The sequence below is a fragment of the Mytilus galloprovincialis genome, chromosome 6 (assembly GCF_965363235.1).
Source record: "Mytilus galloprovincialis chromosome 6, xbMytGall1.hap1.1, whole genome shotgun sequence".
Classification (NCBI taxonomy): Eukaryota; Metazoa; Mollusca; class Bivalvia; order Mytilida; family Mytilidae; genus Mytilus; species Mytilus galloprovincialis.
The window spans coordinates 45,283,698-45,301,868 of record NC_134843.1 but is presented as its reverse complement, the minus strand read 5'-3'; the positions used below and the strand labels follow the sequence as shown (position 1 = coordinate 45,301,868).

Sequence of the window (18,171 nt, the reverse complement as noted above, 5' to 3'; positions counted from 1 at the left end):
CAAAATAATTCAACAATATACATAATGATCATTGTTTGGAAAAGTCAACTTTTTAAAGAAACTTTCTAAATTATGTTTCAGAAAAACTTAAAAAATGCATTTATTAAATAATTGTTTTTTTTTTTTTTTTTTTTTTTTTAATTTTTTTATTATTTTAAACAATATACTTTCCAGTATTCAAATAATTGTTTTGTACACTACTTTGTAATGTTTTTCACTGAAATCGTAGCATTGAGGTGTATTTTCCGGAATGAACCGAGTATTACCGGAATGCCATGTGATAACGTTACGGAAAGGCATGTGATAACAATCGAAGCATGTGATAAACTTTTCATATCAGCCCGCTAAGCACCAATTCGAAAAATATGGAATTTACGTCAATTTAATGCTATTATCATACGGTTAAATTTATATGTTATTTAGTCTAAGTATATGATAAACAAAATATAGTGCATTGATCATAACATTCTATACATCTTATCCATGAACATTATCAAAACTTTAACAATGACATATGAAATGTTTCATATTTTTCATTTTTTATAGCCTACTTTATGGTATGGTTTTACTTTTCTCTTTGTTTGCCTATACTAATTGCTTACATCCAATGCATTTGAACTTTGGTGAATAGTTGTCTCATTAGCAATCAAGGGACAGTGCGACATAATCTCCATTCTAGTGCTATTACAACTGCATACCAAATATCATTGACTTTCCATAAAGTGGTTCCCCTTAAATTGAACTTATCAAACATTTTAACTAATAGTTGAAGAGGTTGGAAACAGCATACTAAAGTCTCAATTTTTAATTCTGTCAAGTCAAGAGAAAAATATCATTATAGATTTAAAAGCATTAATATAAAATGATACCTTTTGAAAATTTAGAATACACTTAAAAATATGCTAGATCTGAACTATATTCCTTTATTATGCTTTTTACAGAATTTAATTGACAACCTCTTACTTGGTAAAACTGTTTAGACTGAATTTTCAAGACTACAAATGCATTATAAGAGTTTTAAATGATACTAAAACATGGGATGCTTAATATTGAAATAAAATTTAACATTTGTATGAGACACATATAACTAGTCCTCATAAGTAAAGTTTTAAAAACAATAAAAAGAACAATAGTATCCAAGGAAATATCAGAAAACCTGTAAAATGTGGCGTGCCAATTATAAAACAAAACTCCCACAATTCTTTATATTAAAACTGCTGTTTGATACGCATGTTTTTCCTTGATGAAATCTTCATTAAAAAGGTTTTTCCTTCTTTGAATGTGTATGCCAGGCAGGAAATTAACTTTAAAGAGAAAGTATGATAAGGCTATTTTTTTTGCCCCTTTAATTTGAAATCAAAAAGTGTAACAAATCCATAAAAAAAACAAAAAAAATCAGATGTTCACAAAAGTCTGTAAGATTATATATTTGAATTTATTATAAATGATTAACTGACAAATTGACAAACAACTAATTGAAGGCCCAACAGTCCGTCATGTTTTTTTCTTCAGTGAATTGGTAATGATAAATCTTTCTAGACCAGTTTAAAAACATATGTGTCCTTAATGGTTCATTAATACACATGGATACCACAAGGCTGTCAAGTAGGCCACTTGGTTCTACTGCTCTGGAAAGTACAATCCTATCAAATATCTACAGTCTTTGACTATTCCATATGAGACACCAGTTTAATAATACTGGTTTAAATTGTCAAAGATACAATAAAGTCTAAACAAAAGTGACTAACACATGACTTCTTGCATAACTTATCACTACACAAACATGAAGCAACATTTTTTACTAGATCTGTCAATAAACACAGTGATTTTCTATTGTCATGTTGTCAATTTATCTTTCTTTCTCTTCTTTCTATTCCTCTTGAAAGTTTGAGAAGCACACATGTCCAAGTAGACTTTGTTCTTCTTTATCAAGGACTCCATATATGTTATTTCTACAAAATAAAGAGGACTTATGTGATTACTTTTATTTGTAACACATTTTGTTACTGCCTATTACTCAATGCTGGTGTGCTCTTAAACTTGTAGCTAAAGATGGAGCTAATTACATATATTTTGAAAGATTTTGTATTGTGGGAATTGTCCTGTTTGCTTGTTTTGGTCAATAACAAAATTGGTGTTTCTGTCAAAATAATTTTTTTATAGTTAGCACATAATTGTCTTCAAAATGTCCCACCTAGTATAAAAAATTTGTAAGGGTTCCGTGGAACCCAGTGTCTCGCCTACTTTTGCTGTAAATTGCAGGATCAACAAAAATGAGGGAAAAAATCAATAAAAATATTCCGCTTGATACCATGTTTGGATTGTAGGAAGCTTCTGTCCATGTTTGGTAAAAAATCCTGGATAGTTTATGAATCTAATAAATGTTTTAAAAACTTTAACTGCAGACTTGATGTAATGTTAACTGGAAGAAAAACTAAGTCCATTTATAAGTAAAATACAGATACACAGGTTCAAAATATTAACAAAATTTCCTTCTAGATACTAGCTTTTGATCATAAACAAGCTTCTGTCTTAGTTTGGTACAAATAAAAAATAGTATAAGAAAGTTATCAAAATTTTTAAAAATTTAACCACAGAGTGAATGTGTTGTTTCCTGGCAGAAAAAAAAGTCCATTTAAAGTAAACTATGGAAAAAATGGATTTGTCATTTTACAAAATTTACTTCTGGATACTATCTTATGATCATAAACAAGCTTCTGTCCAAGTTTGGTATAAACCAAGGATAGTTAAGAAAGTTATTAAAATTTTAAAAACTACAACCACAGAGTGATGTAATGTTTTCCCCCAGAAAAACTAAGTGCATTTATAAGTAAAATACGGAAAAAATGGAATTTTATTTTCAAAAAATTTACTTCTGGATACTATCTTATGATCATAAATAAGCTTCTGTCCAAGTTTGGTAGAAATCCAGGATAGTTTAAGAAAGTTATTTAAATTTTAAAAACTTTAACCACAGTGTGTATGTAATGTTTTCCCGCAGAAAAACTAAGTCCGTTTATAAGTAAAATACGGAAAAAATGGAATTTTATTTTCACAAAGTTTACTTCTGGATACTATCTTATGATCATAAACAAGCTTCTGTCCAAGTTTGGTAGAAATCCAGTATGGTTTAAGAAAGTTATTAAAATTTCAAAAACTTTAACCACAGAGTGAATATTTGTGGACGCCGCCGACGACGACGGAATGTAGGATCGTTTAGTCTCGCTTTTTCGACTAAAGTCGAAGGCTCGACAAAAAGAGAGGTGGTCCTCAGCTGGCCTCTAAATAAAAATGTGTCACCATCCATTACAGTATCTATATATATATACACACAAAAAGGTCATAAAAACCTAGCATTTAGTAAAAGGATGCCAGCCAAAAACGACTTATGAGACACTAGTTAAGTGAACATGGACGTCATACTAAACCCCAAAACACATAAATGAACTAAAATTAAAAAAGACTTACAAAGGCCAGAGGCTCCTGACTTAAGACAGGAGCAAAAATGCAGCTGGGTCAAACACATATTGTGAGATCTCAACCCTCCCCTATACCTCTATCCAATGTAGAGTAAAAAAACACACAGCAATATGCACAGTAAAACTCAGTTTAAAAGAAGTCTGAGTCTGATGTCAAAATAGGTAACAAAAATAACCTAAGCAAAATGACAATGATACATAAATTAACAAAGGACTACTGACGTGCAACTCCAGACCACAATTAAACAGTAACCTGTATCATGCCAACAACTGGTTTTAGTCAGTAACAGATTTGAAAAAAAAAAATTACTTAACCCTGAATGTGACCTTCCTAATAAGACTTATCACAGGGTTTGTACCTACATCAGCAACACAAACAATGTGATAATGCCACATGTGAAGCAGGATCTGTTCACCCTTCAAGGGCACCTGAGATCCCCCCTAGTTTTTGTTGGGGTTTATGTTGATGTGGGTGTATGATATTTGCGCCGATTTTTAAAATTGTTATTCTTTCATTTGCGACGATTTCATTTTTTCTTTTGTGCCGATTTTATATATGCTCCTAATTACAGTTCAAGACAGGCGAGTAAATACTTATACAACTATACATTGAAGGTATACTGGTAAAATTTGGTTATAAACGTTGTTCACTTAAGTTTAGGTTAAGAACATCTAGGCCGTTACGTATGTTTGAATGCGAACTCTAGAAATGCCCGCATCAGTAAGTAAACCAGAGAAAGAAAAGATGGACTTTATTAATGACAATTACGACAAGTATAGAAGAGACAAAATCACAAGAAAGGAATATGGAAGTTGTGTTGCCTATAAATACTCGGACAGAACAGATTTATGATTTTAATGTATTCGGTTTTTATGGATTTTAATGTTGTAAATAGATTTTTAATTCGTCATTTTAGTATAAACAGAGTATAATCAGAGTGTTTTTATCTTCGGTTTTTACTTCTTGATTTTAAAGTTAAATTGACTTATCCTGCTTGACATCCTACTCCCATCTTCTTATAGTGAGCAACAGTCATAAATATATTATGAATTATGATTCATATCAATTGTACATCTGGCCAACGGAAGAGGTCAATAATGATAAATGAAAAATAACATTCACCTGTAATTTACCTGTAAAAAAATCAGTGAAAATGAAAGAAAAATTGGCACAAATGAAATGCAGATCGGCGCAAATGCAAAACGCCGGTTGCTGTCTTTAGTTTTCTTTGCTGTGTTCTGTGTTCCATTGTTTTCTTTGTTCCTTTTTTTGCCACAGCTTTGTCAATTTTTGACATAATAGCTAAAATACAGTCATAAAATATTAATTACGTTTTTTGTATTTGTATTATTTTTATAATAACATGTTTATTTTGAAAATAGTTTATTACTTCTCTTTAATCTATCATGGGCAAGTAACTCTTGCATCAGACTCCTCATCATATCAATTCTTATGTCCTTCATAACTATTATCATTCTACTGAAAATATTCTTCTCTTGACATATCTCTGAAAATATATATTAATACAACATAGTTTAAATAAATATATTATACAGGCATTTTGTAAAATGACTGAATTTAAAAACAATTCATTAAATACATGGAAAATGTTGAAATTTTACTCTTTACATAAAATCCTTGAATCTTAGGCATTTTAGAAAAGATTGAACACAAATGCCTAAATTTAGAAAATGACTAAAAATATATTTTTCTTTTTACCCACTGTAAATCTAATTAGAAGGTTTCTGCAAGTGAAATTGATCAGAATTAAGTGGAAAAATTCAAAACTTATGTTAGATTATGGGTAGAAACTTTGTCCTGCAACAGGCTATCTAAGAATAAAAAACAAAAAAACAACAACATTGATTTTGATTAGGTGAAAAGTTCAAATAAATGGATTTGAAAGCCCTAGTCCAGTCCAACTAAGTTTGAACCTCAAATTAATTGCAAAAGAAAATGTGTTACTTCTTATCTATAGCATTAAGCACCAAATATACACAGAAAAAGTCCCATAAAATCTAACTTGAGGAAAACTTTGCATTTTTAACTTCTTATTGAAATTTACATTGGAAAGGGAGATAACTCTGCAAAAAATGAGTCTTTTTTGTCAGTTTTTGGTCTATTTTCTTAAAATTCATGTAAAATATGATACTTTGATGTGGTTATAAGTTTGTATTTGACTACATACCACGATAGAAGTACCAGATATGTGAGTAAGGAGGGTCTGTGACTGGATAATAAGATGGAACAAATGGATTTTGTCCCTCACTAAAAATATTAGCATCCATTCGATCCATGACAGTTTCGAAGTCTTCTGTTCCCAAACTACATAAAGCTTTCAGACAACTTTTGTACATTCCACTATTCTTTACATACTCCAAAGCTTGGAAACTGTCATCCGACCAGTCTTCATCTAATTCTATACTTTGACTTTGAGAATTGTTGTCATTAAGGTTATTATTTTCATCTGTTTTCTTATCATCTACGATAATAACATCATCATTTTCACTTTTGTTCATGTTTTCCTCATTTGATGTTTGTTTGTCAGTACATGTATTTACTTTCCCTTCTGTACTTATTCTTACAATTTTAGTTTTTTTCTGAGGTGGCTCGTCTTTTGAAGGTGAGTGAGATATTTCCTTTGACTGAACTTGTAGTTTCTGTTTAAATGTTAGTTTCAAGGAGGAATGGCCTTTCTCTAAAGGTACATTTATCCCCATGTTTGGTTGATGTGTAGTTTCATCATTCAATTTTGATGAAATTGAAACTTTATTCATATCAGTTTGACTATTTTTTGCCATACTTTGCAAAAGAGTTGAAAATTGCATTTGTGATAAGTTAATAGTCTTTGTAATGTTCCCAGTTACATTAACTTTAGAGGCAACCTTCCCAGTAATACCACTAACTCCTGGTGCTGATGAAACATTCACTACTGGTATACACAATGATTTTGTGTTGCCTGTCTGGCCAGTTGTTGTTGTGTTCTGTGACAAGGTTCCCTGTTGGCTTACAACTGGAAGCAGCAATCCTAACTGGTACTGACCAGTATTTGTTCCATTTTTAAGTACAGACACTGGAAATGGACCTATTGAAATAATCTCTGATTTATTTGATGTTGCAGTGGAGGCTGTGACTGTTGTTGATTTTTGTGTCAACTGCACCAAAGATGGCAATTTGTTTACTGGTATTTTTTTCTTCTTTTTCAGTTTAACTTTATTTTTTTCCTGCTTTTTAGCTTTGCCATTAATATCTGTATTGGAAGTGGAAGGTTCATATGCTTGAATGTTTCCATTTGTTTCCCCTTGAATTTGTTTGGTAACATCCTGTTCATTTTTTATTTGACCACTAACCACTGTTGGTTCTCCCATTGCCAAACATTTTCTTGTAAATCTTTTTACTGTATCTTCATATTCTTCAAAAAAATAAAAAATAATAAAATCTATAAGTCTGGCATTTAAATATTCAATATAAATATTAAACCCTTATATTATTCTTGAATATACATGCAGTTAAACATATTCTTATAATTAAACATTGGATGTAGCACCTCTCCTGATTGGCTGACACATCAAGGTCTCCTTAAAAATTGAATTTAGAACTAAATTATAAGTACTGACTAATTTTTTTTCCGTCTGTTCAAATTAACCTAAAAAATGGGAAGCACACCTTTAAATATCAAACTACACAGGTTATTCAGAATGCATCACATTTTCATGTTAATTCTTCATAGACAGAAACAATATTACATTCATTCCTTATATATATTAACACGAATGTGTCCAAAGTACACGGATGCCCCACTCGCACCATATTTTCCATGTTCAATGGACCGTGAAATTGGATAAAAAATCTAATTTGGCATTAAAATTAGAAAGATCATACCATAGGGACATGTGTACTAAGTTTCAAGTTGATTGGACTTCCACTTCTTCAAAAACTTTAACCTGAAACTCCCACTTTCATTTTCTATGTTCAGTGGACTGTGAAATTGGGGTCAAAAGTATAATTTGGCTTTAAAATTAGAAAGATCATATCATAAGCAACAAGTGTACTAAGTTTCAAGTTGATTGGACTTCAGCTTCATCAAAAACTACCTTGACCAAAAACTTTAACCTGAATCGGGATAGACGTACAAAATGAAGCACAGACAGACAAGTGGAAGAACAAACAGACTGACGGCACACAGACCAGAAAACATAATGCCCCTCTACTATTGTAGGTGGGGGATAAAAATGTAAAGTGGGACATGAAATCATATAAAACTAGAGTTACTGTTACTGTATTTACTGATGTCTGCCATCTTGGTTGGTAGGCAGGGTCATTAGACACTTTTTTTTAAATAGATACCCTAGTAATGAGTGTGGCCAAGTTTGGTTAAATTTGGCCCATAGTTTTAGAAAAGAAGATTTTTGTACAAGTTACAAAAATGACGAAAAGTTGTTCAATATTGACTATAAAGGACAATAACTCCTTAAGGGGTTCTCTGGCAATTTTGGTCATGTTGACTTATTTGTAGATCTTACTTTGCTGAACATTATTGCTGTTTACAGTTTATCTCCATCTATAATAGTATTCAAGATAATAACCAAAAACTGCAAAATTTCCTTAAAATTACCAATTCAGGGGCAGCAACCCAACAACAGGTTGTCCGATTCCTCTGAAAATTTCAACACAGATAGATCTTGACCTGATCAACAATTTTACCCCCATGTCAGATTTGCTCTAAATGCTTTGGTTTTAAAGATATAAGCCAAAATATACATTTTACCCCTGTGTTCTATTTTTAGCCATGGCGGCCATCTTGGTTTGATGGCCAGGTCATCGGACACATTTTTTAAACTAGATACCCCAAGGATGATTGTGGCTAAGTTTGGTTAAATTTGGCCCAGTAGTTTCAGAGGAGAAGATTTTTGTAAAAGTTTACAGACAACGGACGCAGGACGCCGGACGCCAAGTGAGAGAAAAGCTCACTTGACCTTTCAGGTCAGGTGAGCTAAAAAGGAGATGTGGTTTGATTGTCAATAACACAACTTTCCACAGAAGACCAAAGGTTATGAATGTAACCAACAATAGTTCAACATTAGATCTTCAACAATGAGCAAAACTCATACTATTCGGCGCAGTTTAAAAGACACTAGAATGACAAAATGTAAACAACTAAAGATAAAATTAAGAGTCAGATTGACCGCTATGATTAAAACAATATATGCAACAGACTTGGGGTCAATTACATTGGAATGTAATTAATTAAATTACACATTACATTGTAAAAATGGTCAATTACACTAATTACACATTACACAGTTTTTGAAATGTAATTAATTAAATTACAATTACTTTACTAAAGTAATTAATTAAATTACACATTACATTTCATCATAATATTTGTTAACCAATATTATACATGTATGTATAATGTATGTGTAAAATACTCGTGTAAACATAGTTTAAGCGTTGCATTTGATAATCATGAGTAATTTCAATGTTTTGTCATTTAGTCTGCATCTCTCTGGTCTGTACACTTTGACAGCCATTCTCAAAAGTATTTCTATAGGAGCTAATGTGGCATATATCGCTTGATTAGAACATGGAGGTATTATACTTTCATAATCAGTAGATGTGTTGATAGAGAAGGAAATTAGTTCCTATTAACTTGCCAATACATTAAGGGGTATTTTGACATCTCAGAAGTGAAGTTATTTAAATCAAACATGGCATGAATAAAGAAATTATAAATAAATAAAAAAAAAAAAATCACTTAATAGTTATTAAAAGGTATGCTTGTCACAACATTGAAAATAATTTTTAGTACAAACAATGTATATCATGTCTATTTCTTAGCAATATTTTGCTAATTGGATAAAATACATGTAATAGTGGCATTGCCCCATGGACATTTTAATCTGATTAATTGCTGTTTGTTTTTACAGCTGTTAATTTTTATCTCTATAATCCTTTTGTGTATACTAATTTGACAAAATGATTGTGTGCAGTAAATTTAAATTCAAAATGAACTCTCATAAAGATTTTTCAGACATTTTTTTGTTTTTGTTTAACATGGTGATTTATTACTTTTCAATCTATTTAGTTAAAGATCTTTCTTTAAAACATATGTATTAAGACTATTCAGAAAAAAATCTGTTGGTCAAATAAGTAATATAAAAACTTTAGAATAAATTACAGAAAGTATGTGATATCAATATTTGAAAAATAAATATAATTTTACAATTTATATTATTAAACATAAATCCTTATCATTAACACCATAAAAGTACATGTAATTGAAATGTAATTCAAAAGTAATTGAGCATTACATGCTTTTTTCAATGTAATTAATTAAATTACCATTACAAGTAATTAAAAAAATGCTCAATTACACATTACATTCAATTACATGGAAAATTGTAATGCATTACACTTAATTACCATTACATTTTTAATTACCCCATCCCTGATATGCAAACAAATATGATGACAGCAATTTAAAAGCTCCTGACTTGGGATAGGCACAAACAGAATGTGGCAGGTTAAATAGGGATTGCAGGGTGTTGTAGCATCAGAATCCTATGTCATAAGATGTTATAAGTAATTTCTAGTAACAAGATGGTATTTCATAATTCCCTGTTTATGAATGAGCTATATGAAATTTGTGATAACACTCTGAATGAGAGCACTCACCCTTTCCCCCTTGGACAGTGGTGTGACAGCACAGCATAAGATCAAACTATAAAATTCTTTTGGAAAAGGTTTGACTCATCATATATGCACTAAGAATCATATCCATAAGTCTGACCTAACCCTTAACCCTTTAACATTCAAAGAGTTTTTAAGTTTTCTAAGTACCCAAAAATAAACACTGTCCAATTTCAATCAATTGTACAGTGATTATAACAAAAGCTCATACAAAGGCCAACTTAGACTCATAGTCATCTGAGAGATAAATGATTGAAGTTCCCAGAAAATATGATTTAAAGAAAATAAAATTTTCCTTAGTCACATGGTATTTTTCAAAAAGTCATATGACTTGCTGAAAAAAAGTGGAGAAATGTTCAATTCAAGGTAGAAAAGTGGTACTACAGGCATTTTTTTTTTACCAAAATGGAAAATAGTTTTAGTGTAAAAGCAAAGCTTAAAGCCTTTGGGAAACGTGCAAACTTTCTAAAGAATGATGAAAAACATGACTGATGCTTCCAAATATCAATGCTCAAAACATCCAAAAATGTCAGATTTAGTTTTCTAGTTATTACGAACCAAATGAAAGTTTTCCACAGAGTCATCTCTTCTTGGTCAAGATATTTAAACTTTTGTCTGTTCTATTGTCTGTATCATACACCCATAACTTAAATTCTTTGCACAAGTTTGTAGGCTTGAAGATTAAATTACCAATATAAAAATTGTTGAATGAAATATTTCAAACAAATTACTGAAAATTTACAAATTGTCTTTCCCTATCCAACAAGCCCTCATTTTTCAAAGGCATTTTCTAAATTTCCAGACCTTTAGAACAATCCCTATTATAGAAATTATATGTACCTATTGCAAAGGAGTAGGTCCGGCAAGGGCCAATTTTGGCCTCAAATTTCAAGTTCATTTGATGAAAGATTTCAGACACTTTCATACCTGCCAACTTTTCAAAATGCTCATGGGGGTTTTGCGTGCAAGATGGCTGTCATAGTCCTAAAAACCTTCTAGGGGGCCTGGAAATACATTTTAATGTTGTTTTTTGGCTTCTTCATACTTTTAAAAGCCAAATGTCATTGTAAAATTAATTGTTTTGTTTAAATTGTGGACAAAATTGATCTTTTAAAATTTCAATTTGGGAGCCTCCATGGGGGAAATCTCCCGCAAATAGTGACAGTTGGCAGGTATGCACTTTTTAAACACTTAAGTGTCTATTTCAGTTCATTCAATTAGTTTATGTGAAAGATTTTAACTGATTGAGTCATTAAAAACGCTCTAATTCAAGCTTAAATTGAAAAAATCTATCAAATATGCCAAAAAGGTAACTTTTTAGATGATTTTTGTCAAAAATGAAAGTGGCTGCATCCATGTTCATCCTCAACCTTTATACATGTTATGTTTTATCATCAAATACAACTTACATTTCAATATTAAGAATGAACACGAATGCGGCCACTTTCATTTAAGACGGAAACCATCTAAAATTTAACTAAAATGCTAAAATTGTGAAGAATTCAGTAATTTAGCATGACTTGATGATGCTAGTACTCAATACATGTGCATTGTATTGTCAAAAACAGCCTATATTTATGTAGAAGAAGCATTCTACTTTCCAATAAATAGCTAAAAGTTTACATTTTAACAATTTTATAAAACTGCTATATTTTGGGGCCAAAAAGGGAGTCTTATTGGACCTACTCCTTTGTTTTTGTCCTGATCATGCATGAACTGTTTGCCACTGGACATTTAGCAATCAATCAATTAATAAACCAGTTTTCAGTAACCTCTTTTACTCTCAAATCTTTGTGTAACGAGTACAAAGGACCACAATTATTCATATTTCTCTGCAGATAGCTATAGGGATTTTACAGTCAAGGGTATAAGAAAATATGAATTTCTTGAATTTTTATATCCAATGGTACTGCATTAATTCATCAGTCAGACGTTATTGTAAAACTATTTATAATTTTTCTACTTTTCTTCATGTATATTATCCTGATAAAAATCTAATGTTTGTAGTACACAAAATTTTGCACCTAAAAATTCTGTAAACTTTTTTCCACCTTAAGCAATCATGATTCCCTGCTGTAAAGTGTGCCTACAGTTTATTGGATACCTAGCTATGGCCCTGGAAAATGCAGAGTTCGTGAAAAGTGGCGGTCTTCAGGATTTTACCACCAAAATTTAGCATAGGACTGACACAATTTTAGTATTTTTCAATAGTATTAGTAGTGAGGACCAGCAGATTGTTTTCAAGGACCACCAGGGGAAAAAAGATTTTGCGAACTCTGAAAATGCCTATAAGCTATATAGTGATATCAAATTTACAAACTCATCCTAATTTTATAAAACACAGAATATGTGATTCTAACAATCAATTTGCAGCTTTATCCTTTCTATAACTTTCGTTCACCTCTTTTCCTTTTATTTTTCTTTTCTTTCCAACATAGTCCAGAGTTACATGATTTAACAACAGCTTCTATAAGTTTCTTGCTCATGCCATAAGTTCTCCGACCAATAGTGTAGTTTTCTGATAGCTGAAAAATAAATAACTATCTGTTAAATGTTTATTGTTATAGAGGGTGGAGGTTTTTAACTTTCTACACAGGAACTAAATACTCTAGGTTGGATATTTGTTGTAATTGTATTACCTTCAGCTGATTTCAATGAGATAATAAACATGCCCATTTATTGGCATCAGCCTTTTGAGAATATGAATAATCATGGTGTGCACAGAGTGAAATCTAGTGACAAATTATTACCTCCCCTGTAAACACTGAAAACACTTCATCTTCTAAATGTTTGTCCCATATTAGCAAAGACACTATCAATTATTTATTTACGGAAAAACATTCTGTAAATTGTAAAAATAAAAATAAATTGAAATAAAAAAAAACTTCCACTCAATATTATTATTTTTCTCCTTAAGTAGCCAACAACAAGTACAGCAGGCGGTCTGAGACCACAATTGTCGTCCCTTGATTTTCGTTGTTCACAAATATAGTCCCTAGTGTTGACAGTGGGTTACTTGCTATTAATTTTTATACCCCTTCAAAATGTATTTCTCCATGTTTAATGCCTAAAATTGCAAGTAGGGGGATGAAATTACACAGTAAAAAAAATTGGGTCCAGAATTTTAAAGGAAAGTAGTGATTTGGTCCAGCTGAAAAAGGTTTAAAATTAGCACTTCGGAAGCTGTCAAAAGATTTCAAGACGCCCTAAACATAAAATTGTCCATATTTTGAGTTGGAGCCGATGAAGTTTTCTATAATTTTGATATAATTTGTCCCAAAAGTAGTACAACACACTGTAAATGTTTCTTTGAGAAAGCGCAGGTGGGATTTTTTTTATGTTCATTTATGTTCTAAAAGAAATGCACTACGAAATAATTGTGGTCTCGGACCTAAGAGGTGAAATCTGTAAATATAGAATCTGTACTTTGGCAACTTCCCTAAATGATTTGATGGTGTCAATTTATCAAATAGCATGAAACTAAAGGATTTAAACTTTTATTTTATAGAATTTCTGCAAAAATGACCAATTTTGGCATTTTATGGTCAAAATAGGCATTTTATAGCTTTTTCAATATTGATGCATAAATAGCATCCTGACTTTCTATCTGACAGGTTTTCATGTGTCAATATTTGTGTTTCTATGCCTTTATCTAGTTCTTTTACTTATTAATGAACTCTGAATCTACAGAAAAGAAGATTATCTCAGACAAAATGTGCAAAATGTGTTGTATAAATGACCCTTGTCTAACGCCTTGTTTGGATGAAGTCAAATGTGAGGAGCTTGGTACATCAAATTTGATGTCCATAATAAAGACCTCACTAAATTTGTATCAAAATCACTTTACAATGTCTATTGTACCTGTTCCATTTCACATAATATCTTTCTTTTCTTCTGTAGGATAGCAAGTGGTTTAAATATAAGCCTGTTGAGAATAAATTGCGTGCAAGTTTTTCCCTAAAAAGGCAAAAATCTTTGTATCAGACCATACTGTTTGTAAGAAAAGATAATTGCAAGAGTCTTTTTTTGCTCAGATTTGTTGTATCATGTCACATGAGAATGGAAATGATAAAAAAAGACACAAATTTTTATTTCTTATAGCCTCAATATGCATTTTTTAATGTTAATATGTGGCACGGCCTAATATAAAAAAGAAGATGTTGTATGATTGCCAATGAGACAACTATCCACAAAAGACCAAAATGACACAGACATTAACAACTATAGGTCACCGTACGGCCTTCAACAATGAGCAAAGCCCATACCGCATAGTAAGCTATAATAGGCCCCGATAAGACAATGTAAAACAATTCAAACGAGAAAACTAACGGCCTTATTTATTTAAAAATAAATGAACGAAAAACAAATATGTAACACATAAACAAACGACAACCACTGAATTACAGGCTAAATTGACCCTAATTTTTTCCCAGTCTTACTTGGCCTAAGACCCTTTTAAACTAATATGATATGTTATTTGTAACTTTTCTTTCCATTTAAAGTACTTTCAATACATATGTAAGGACTATTTATAACCAAAAAGCTTCACAAATTTAAAATTGCTGGAAAATATTACATCTTCATGTAAGGCCCCCCTTCATTGAAAAGCCTCAATTTTAAATCGCAGGCTCATATAAATTTGACTTTTGAATAATTATGCGAAGTCTGATAAATCAAGTGAGTACTCTATTGCTTTAGGTACATGATAAGTTATATATTAAGGCATTTAAAAAGTTTTTTTTTGCAATATTTTAATTTTTAAAGCCCCAAATGTTGATAGTTGAAATTTTTCAATTTTAACGTCAAAATTTTACACGCAAAGATGAGTATAGAACTTATCTTATTGTCTATCATATACATTCTTTTGTCATGTAACTTTGTAAGCAGTGTTATAATTCATTAAGCTTTGGTCATACCAAGTTTTTTTTAAGATTTGTCAACTCTTTCTATCCTATTAGGTCCAAGACCACAATTGTCGTCTCTTGATTTTCATTGTTCACAAATATAGTCCCTAGTGTTGACAGTGGGTTACTTGCCATTAATTTTTATACCCCTTCAAAATTTATTTCTCCATGTTTAATGCCTAAAATTGCAAGTAGGGGGATGAAATTACACTAAAAAAAAATTGGGTCCAGAATTTTAAAGGAAAGTAGTGATTTGGTCCAGCTGAAAAAGGTTTAAAATTAGCACTTCGGAAGCTGTCAAAAGATTTCAAGACGCCCTAAACATAAAATTGTCCATATTTTGAGTTGGAGCCGATGAAGTTTTCTATAATTTTGATATAATTTGTCCCAAAAGTAGTACAACACACTGTAAAAGTTTCTTTGAGAAAGCGCAGGTCGGATTTTTTTTATTTTCATTAATGTTCTAAAAGAAATGCACTACGAAATAATTGTGGTCTCGGACCAGGCTATCTATATATAGATGCTTGCTTTGGAGTAATACTGGGTTAAAGTGTTCCTGGAGTACCAACTTTAATTTTTTTTCTGTCTGTATTCTTCTCTGGAACATGCTATCTATTTGTATATATATAAACAGCTAGATAAGCGAAAGTCAGGGAAAAATTCCAAGGAATCGATTGATATGCAGCAAAGATTGGCACTTTTTAAATTAAGTTACTTAGCAAATTAATCAGACCTTATCTGCATGTTAAGGGACGACATCAAAAGATCAATGTAAGATAAAAAACTTAATTCAAATAGTTTGGGGGTGGGGGGGTTGAACTACTGCAAGATTTGGTTATCCGTCATTGATTTTTACATATATCCATATGGGTCAATCAATTTTTCCCAAATTAAGTTTAGAGGGGGGTGGGGGGGTCAGTGAAAAAACTACCGGTATGTGAATTAAGTTTTTTATCCTTCATTGAACTTTTGATGTCGTCCCTAACATTGAATGAGAATAGATCAAGAAGTTCAAGACTGCAAATACTGGTAAAAAACTCTAAACAAGCCTTTCTTAAAATTATATACAAATTAGTAGAAAGATTCATGTCATGTACCTACATTATCATGATTATAAAAAAATCATCTTTAATTTTTTAACCTACGCATATATACACTGTGAGACTTTTTTTTAAATGTTTGTATTCACTAAAAAACAAGTTCTCTATGAAATAAACAGAAGAAAAGAGCAGACTGGTGTGCTCGATAACTTGTGTGTGAAAAAAATAAGCATACTTTGGGGAATTGTAACATACTAAGCAAATTTTAGAACACTCAGAAAATGGGCGACTTGAAAGACCTTTCCATTATCAGTAAATCTATGTACACATGTATTGCACATTATTTTTTTTTTTTTTACCAATATACATATATATATATATATACAAATATGTATGGATAGTCGACCTTCCCATGGATAGAAACAAGTTCCTGTGTTTATAATAAGTCTTAAAATATAATTGGTGAAGAAAAAATCAGATGGTGGTGCACTTGTTTATTTGCTACGGCCATTTGAAAGTACCCAATTTTGTTGATTTTCCCATTTTCATCACTTTTTAGCCATTTTTGGGCTATTATCATGCCAAATATTACAGTTGCACAATTAAACTTTTGTTCATAATTTCACTTAAGATAACAGGGACCTATCTGAACAAATTTAACTGAGAAAAAAACTAGGGGTAGGTCACTGTAGATGTTAATATAAGAAAGTTATCTAAAATTTTGTTGCTTTTTCATGTCAAGTTTCCCATGCTGTCAATTTTGTAATTTTTAATTTTTTTTTTAGAACAAACAGCATATATTCTTTCAGCTTCTTTGGTTTTCAAAGATTGAAAATACATAAATCAAAGAAATCTGAAAAGAAAAAATTGATATGGGATTACATGTTTCTGGTAAAATCATTTCTTATACCCCTCACCCATTTTCTCAACATTTGGCTACCCATTTTCACTACATTTTGGCTAAAGAGACTGACTTGATTGGTTATAAATTTGAAAATACTAGTACTATAATTACTCAAAAACTACTTTATACTGATTTCAATGAGACTGAAATCTCAGAAAAAGACATTCTTTAGCTTGAAAGGCCTCTATTGTATGCTTTATATTAAAAAAACACACTTTCAGCTAGAAGTGGATTTGTTTTGGGGAAAATAAAAAAAAAATCAGCTCTTTGAAAGTAAACTTCAAAAGCAACCCTACATGTACATCTGTCCTACATACAGCAAGATTACTTGAGTGTGTATTGTCTGTAGATTCTATCCCTACAGACAATTAATACACAGTGACACTCATGTTATTTTCATGACTTTGCTGTAATTAAGGGTGATACATGTATAAGCTGCAAGACAGATGTAGGATTCCTTTCTTGAAGTTGGGCTAATAACTTGTCTTTAATATTAAATGAAAAGAGTATTTTTTCATCGAAATAGAAAATTACACTCAGGCTCAGCAAATGGCATGATTATCTGTACAAAATGTAGTTTAGTTAACATGCCGTCTGCTGTGGGTATTTAATAGTGACCCCCATTTGTCGCAGGAAAATAAAAAATAAAATAGCCTTCAAAGACAAACTGAAAGTTCAAAGACGTCATTATATAAAATTTATACCCTTTTAAGTGTTTCCGAAAAATGCAAATGTTCATCCTCTTTCTCTCCTTTATGGGCTCTTTGTATTGTTGAAATGAATTCTTCTACGGGAATGACATTTTTTCCGGTAATGTGTATAAGCATATTCTCGTTGTTCATTGAGAGACGTTTACATGCCGTCTTGAATCGCACTAACTGGCCATCCGAACTACTGTCCCATCCAAAATTGGCATTTAACAACGAGTGTCTATCTGGATTTTCCTTTGTTTGTAAATAGTTTCTAACAATTTCTAACTGATGCCGTGTAAATTTCCCTCCTCTTTTAGAAAACCTCCGACACCCTGGATGTGACGACATTTTCAGGCACGCTGACGTAAACTCAAAAAATGATTGTCGCAAAAGACGTACAGTACAGAGTACACACGCGATTATCTTCCCCTAAAAAGATAAGGTCATTTTTTTTTTTT

The 18,171-nt window shown here is 31.3% G+C and overlaps 1 protein-coding gene across 2 annotated transcripts; it reads right to left on the bottom strand.

Moving 5' to 3' along the window:
- Positions 1–1,416: 1,416 nt before the first annotated feature.
- Positions 1,417–18,105, bottom strand: LOC143079707 (uncharacterized). Of its 2 annotated transcripts, none has more exons than XM_076255221.1 (5): positions 17,726–18,105; positions 12,575–12,698; positions 5,669–6,892; positions 4,871–4,987; positions 1,417–1,952 (listed from the first exon to the last, which is right to left on the bottom strand). In XM_076255221.1, the coding sequence occupies exons 1-5, from the start codon at positions 18,059–18,061 to the stop codon at positions 1,837–1,839; spliced, it is 1,917 nt and encodes a 638-aa protein (XP_076111336.1). In that variant the 5' UTR covers positions 18,062–18,105; the 3' UTR covers positions 1,417–1,836. The 2 variants fall into 2 exon arrangements, with proteins under 2 accessions (XP_076111336.1, XP_076111337.1); XM_076255222.1 differs by lacking the exon at positions 17,726–18,105 and adding an exon at positions 12,813–12,833.
- Positions 18,106–18,171: the final 66 nt, after the last annotated feature.

Coding starts and splice junctions, on each gene's coding strand:
- LOC143079707 (XM_076255221.1), bottom strand. CDS start 18,061: ATGTCGTCACATCCAGGGTGTCGGAGGTTTTCTAAAAGAGGAGGGAAA. Junction 12,699..17,725: donor TTTCGGAAACACTTAAAAGG/GTATAAATTTTA, acceptor TTTATTTTTCAG/CTATCAGAAAACTACACTAT. Junction 4,988..5,668: donor TATCTGGTACTTCTATCGTG/GTATGTAGTCAA, acceptor ATATATTTTCAG/AGATATGTCAAGAGAAGAAT.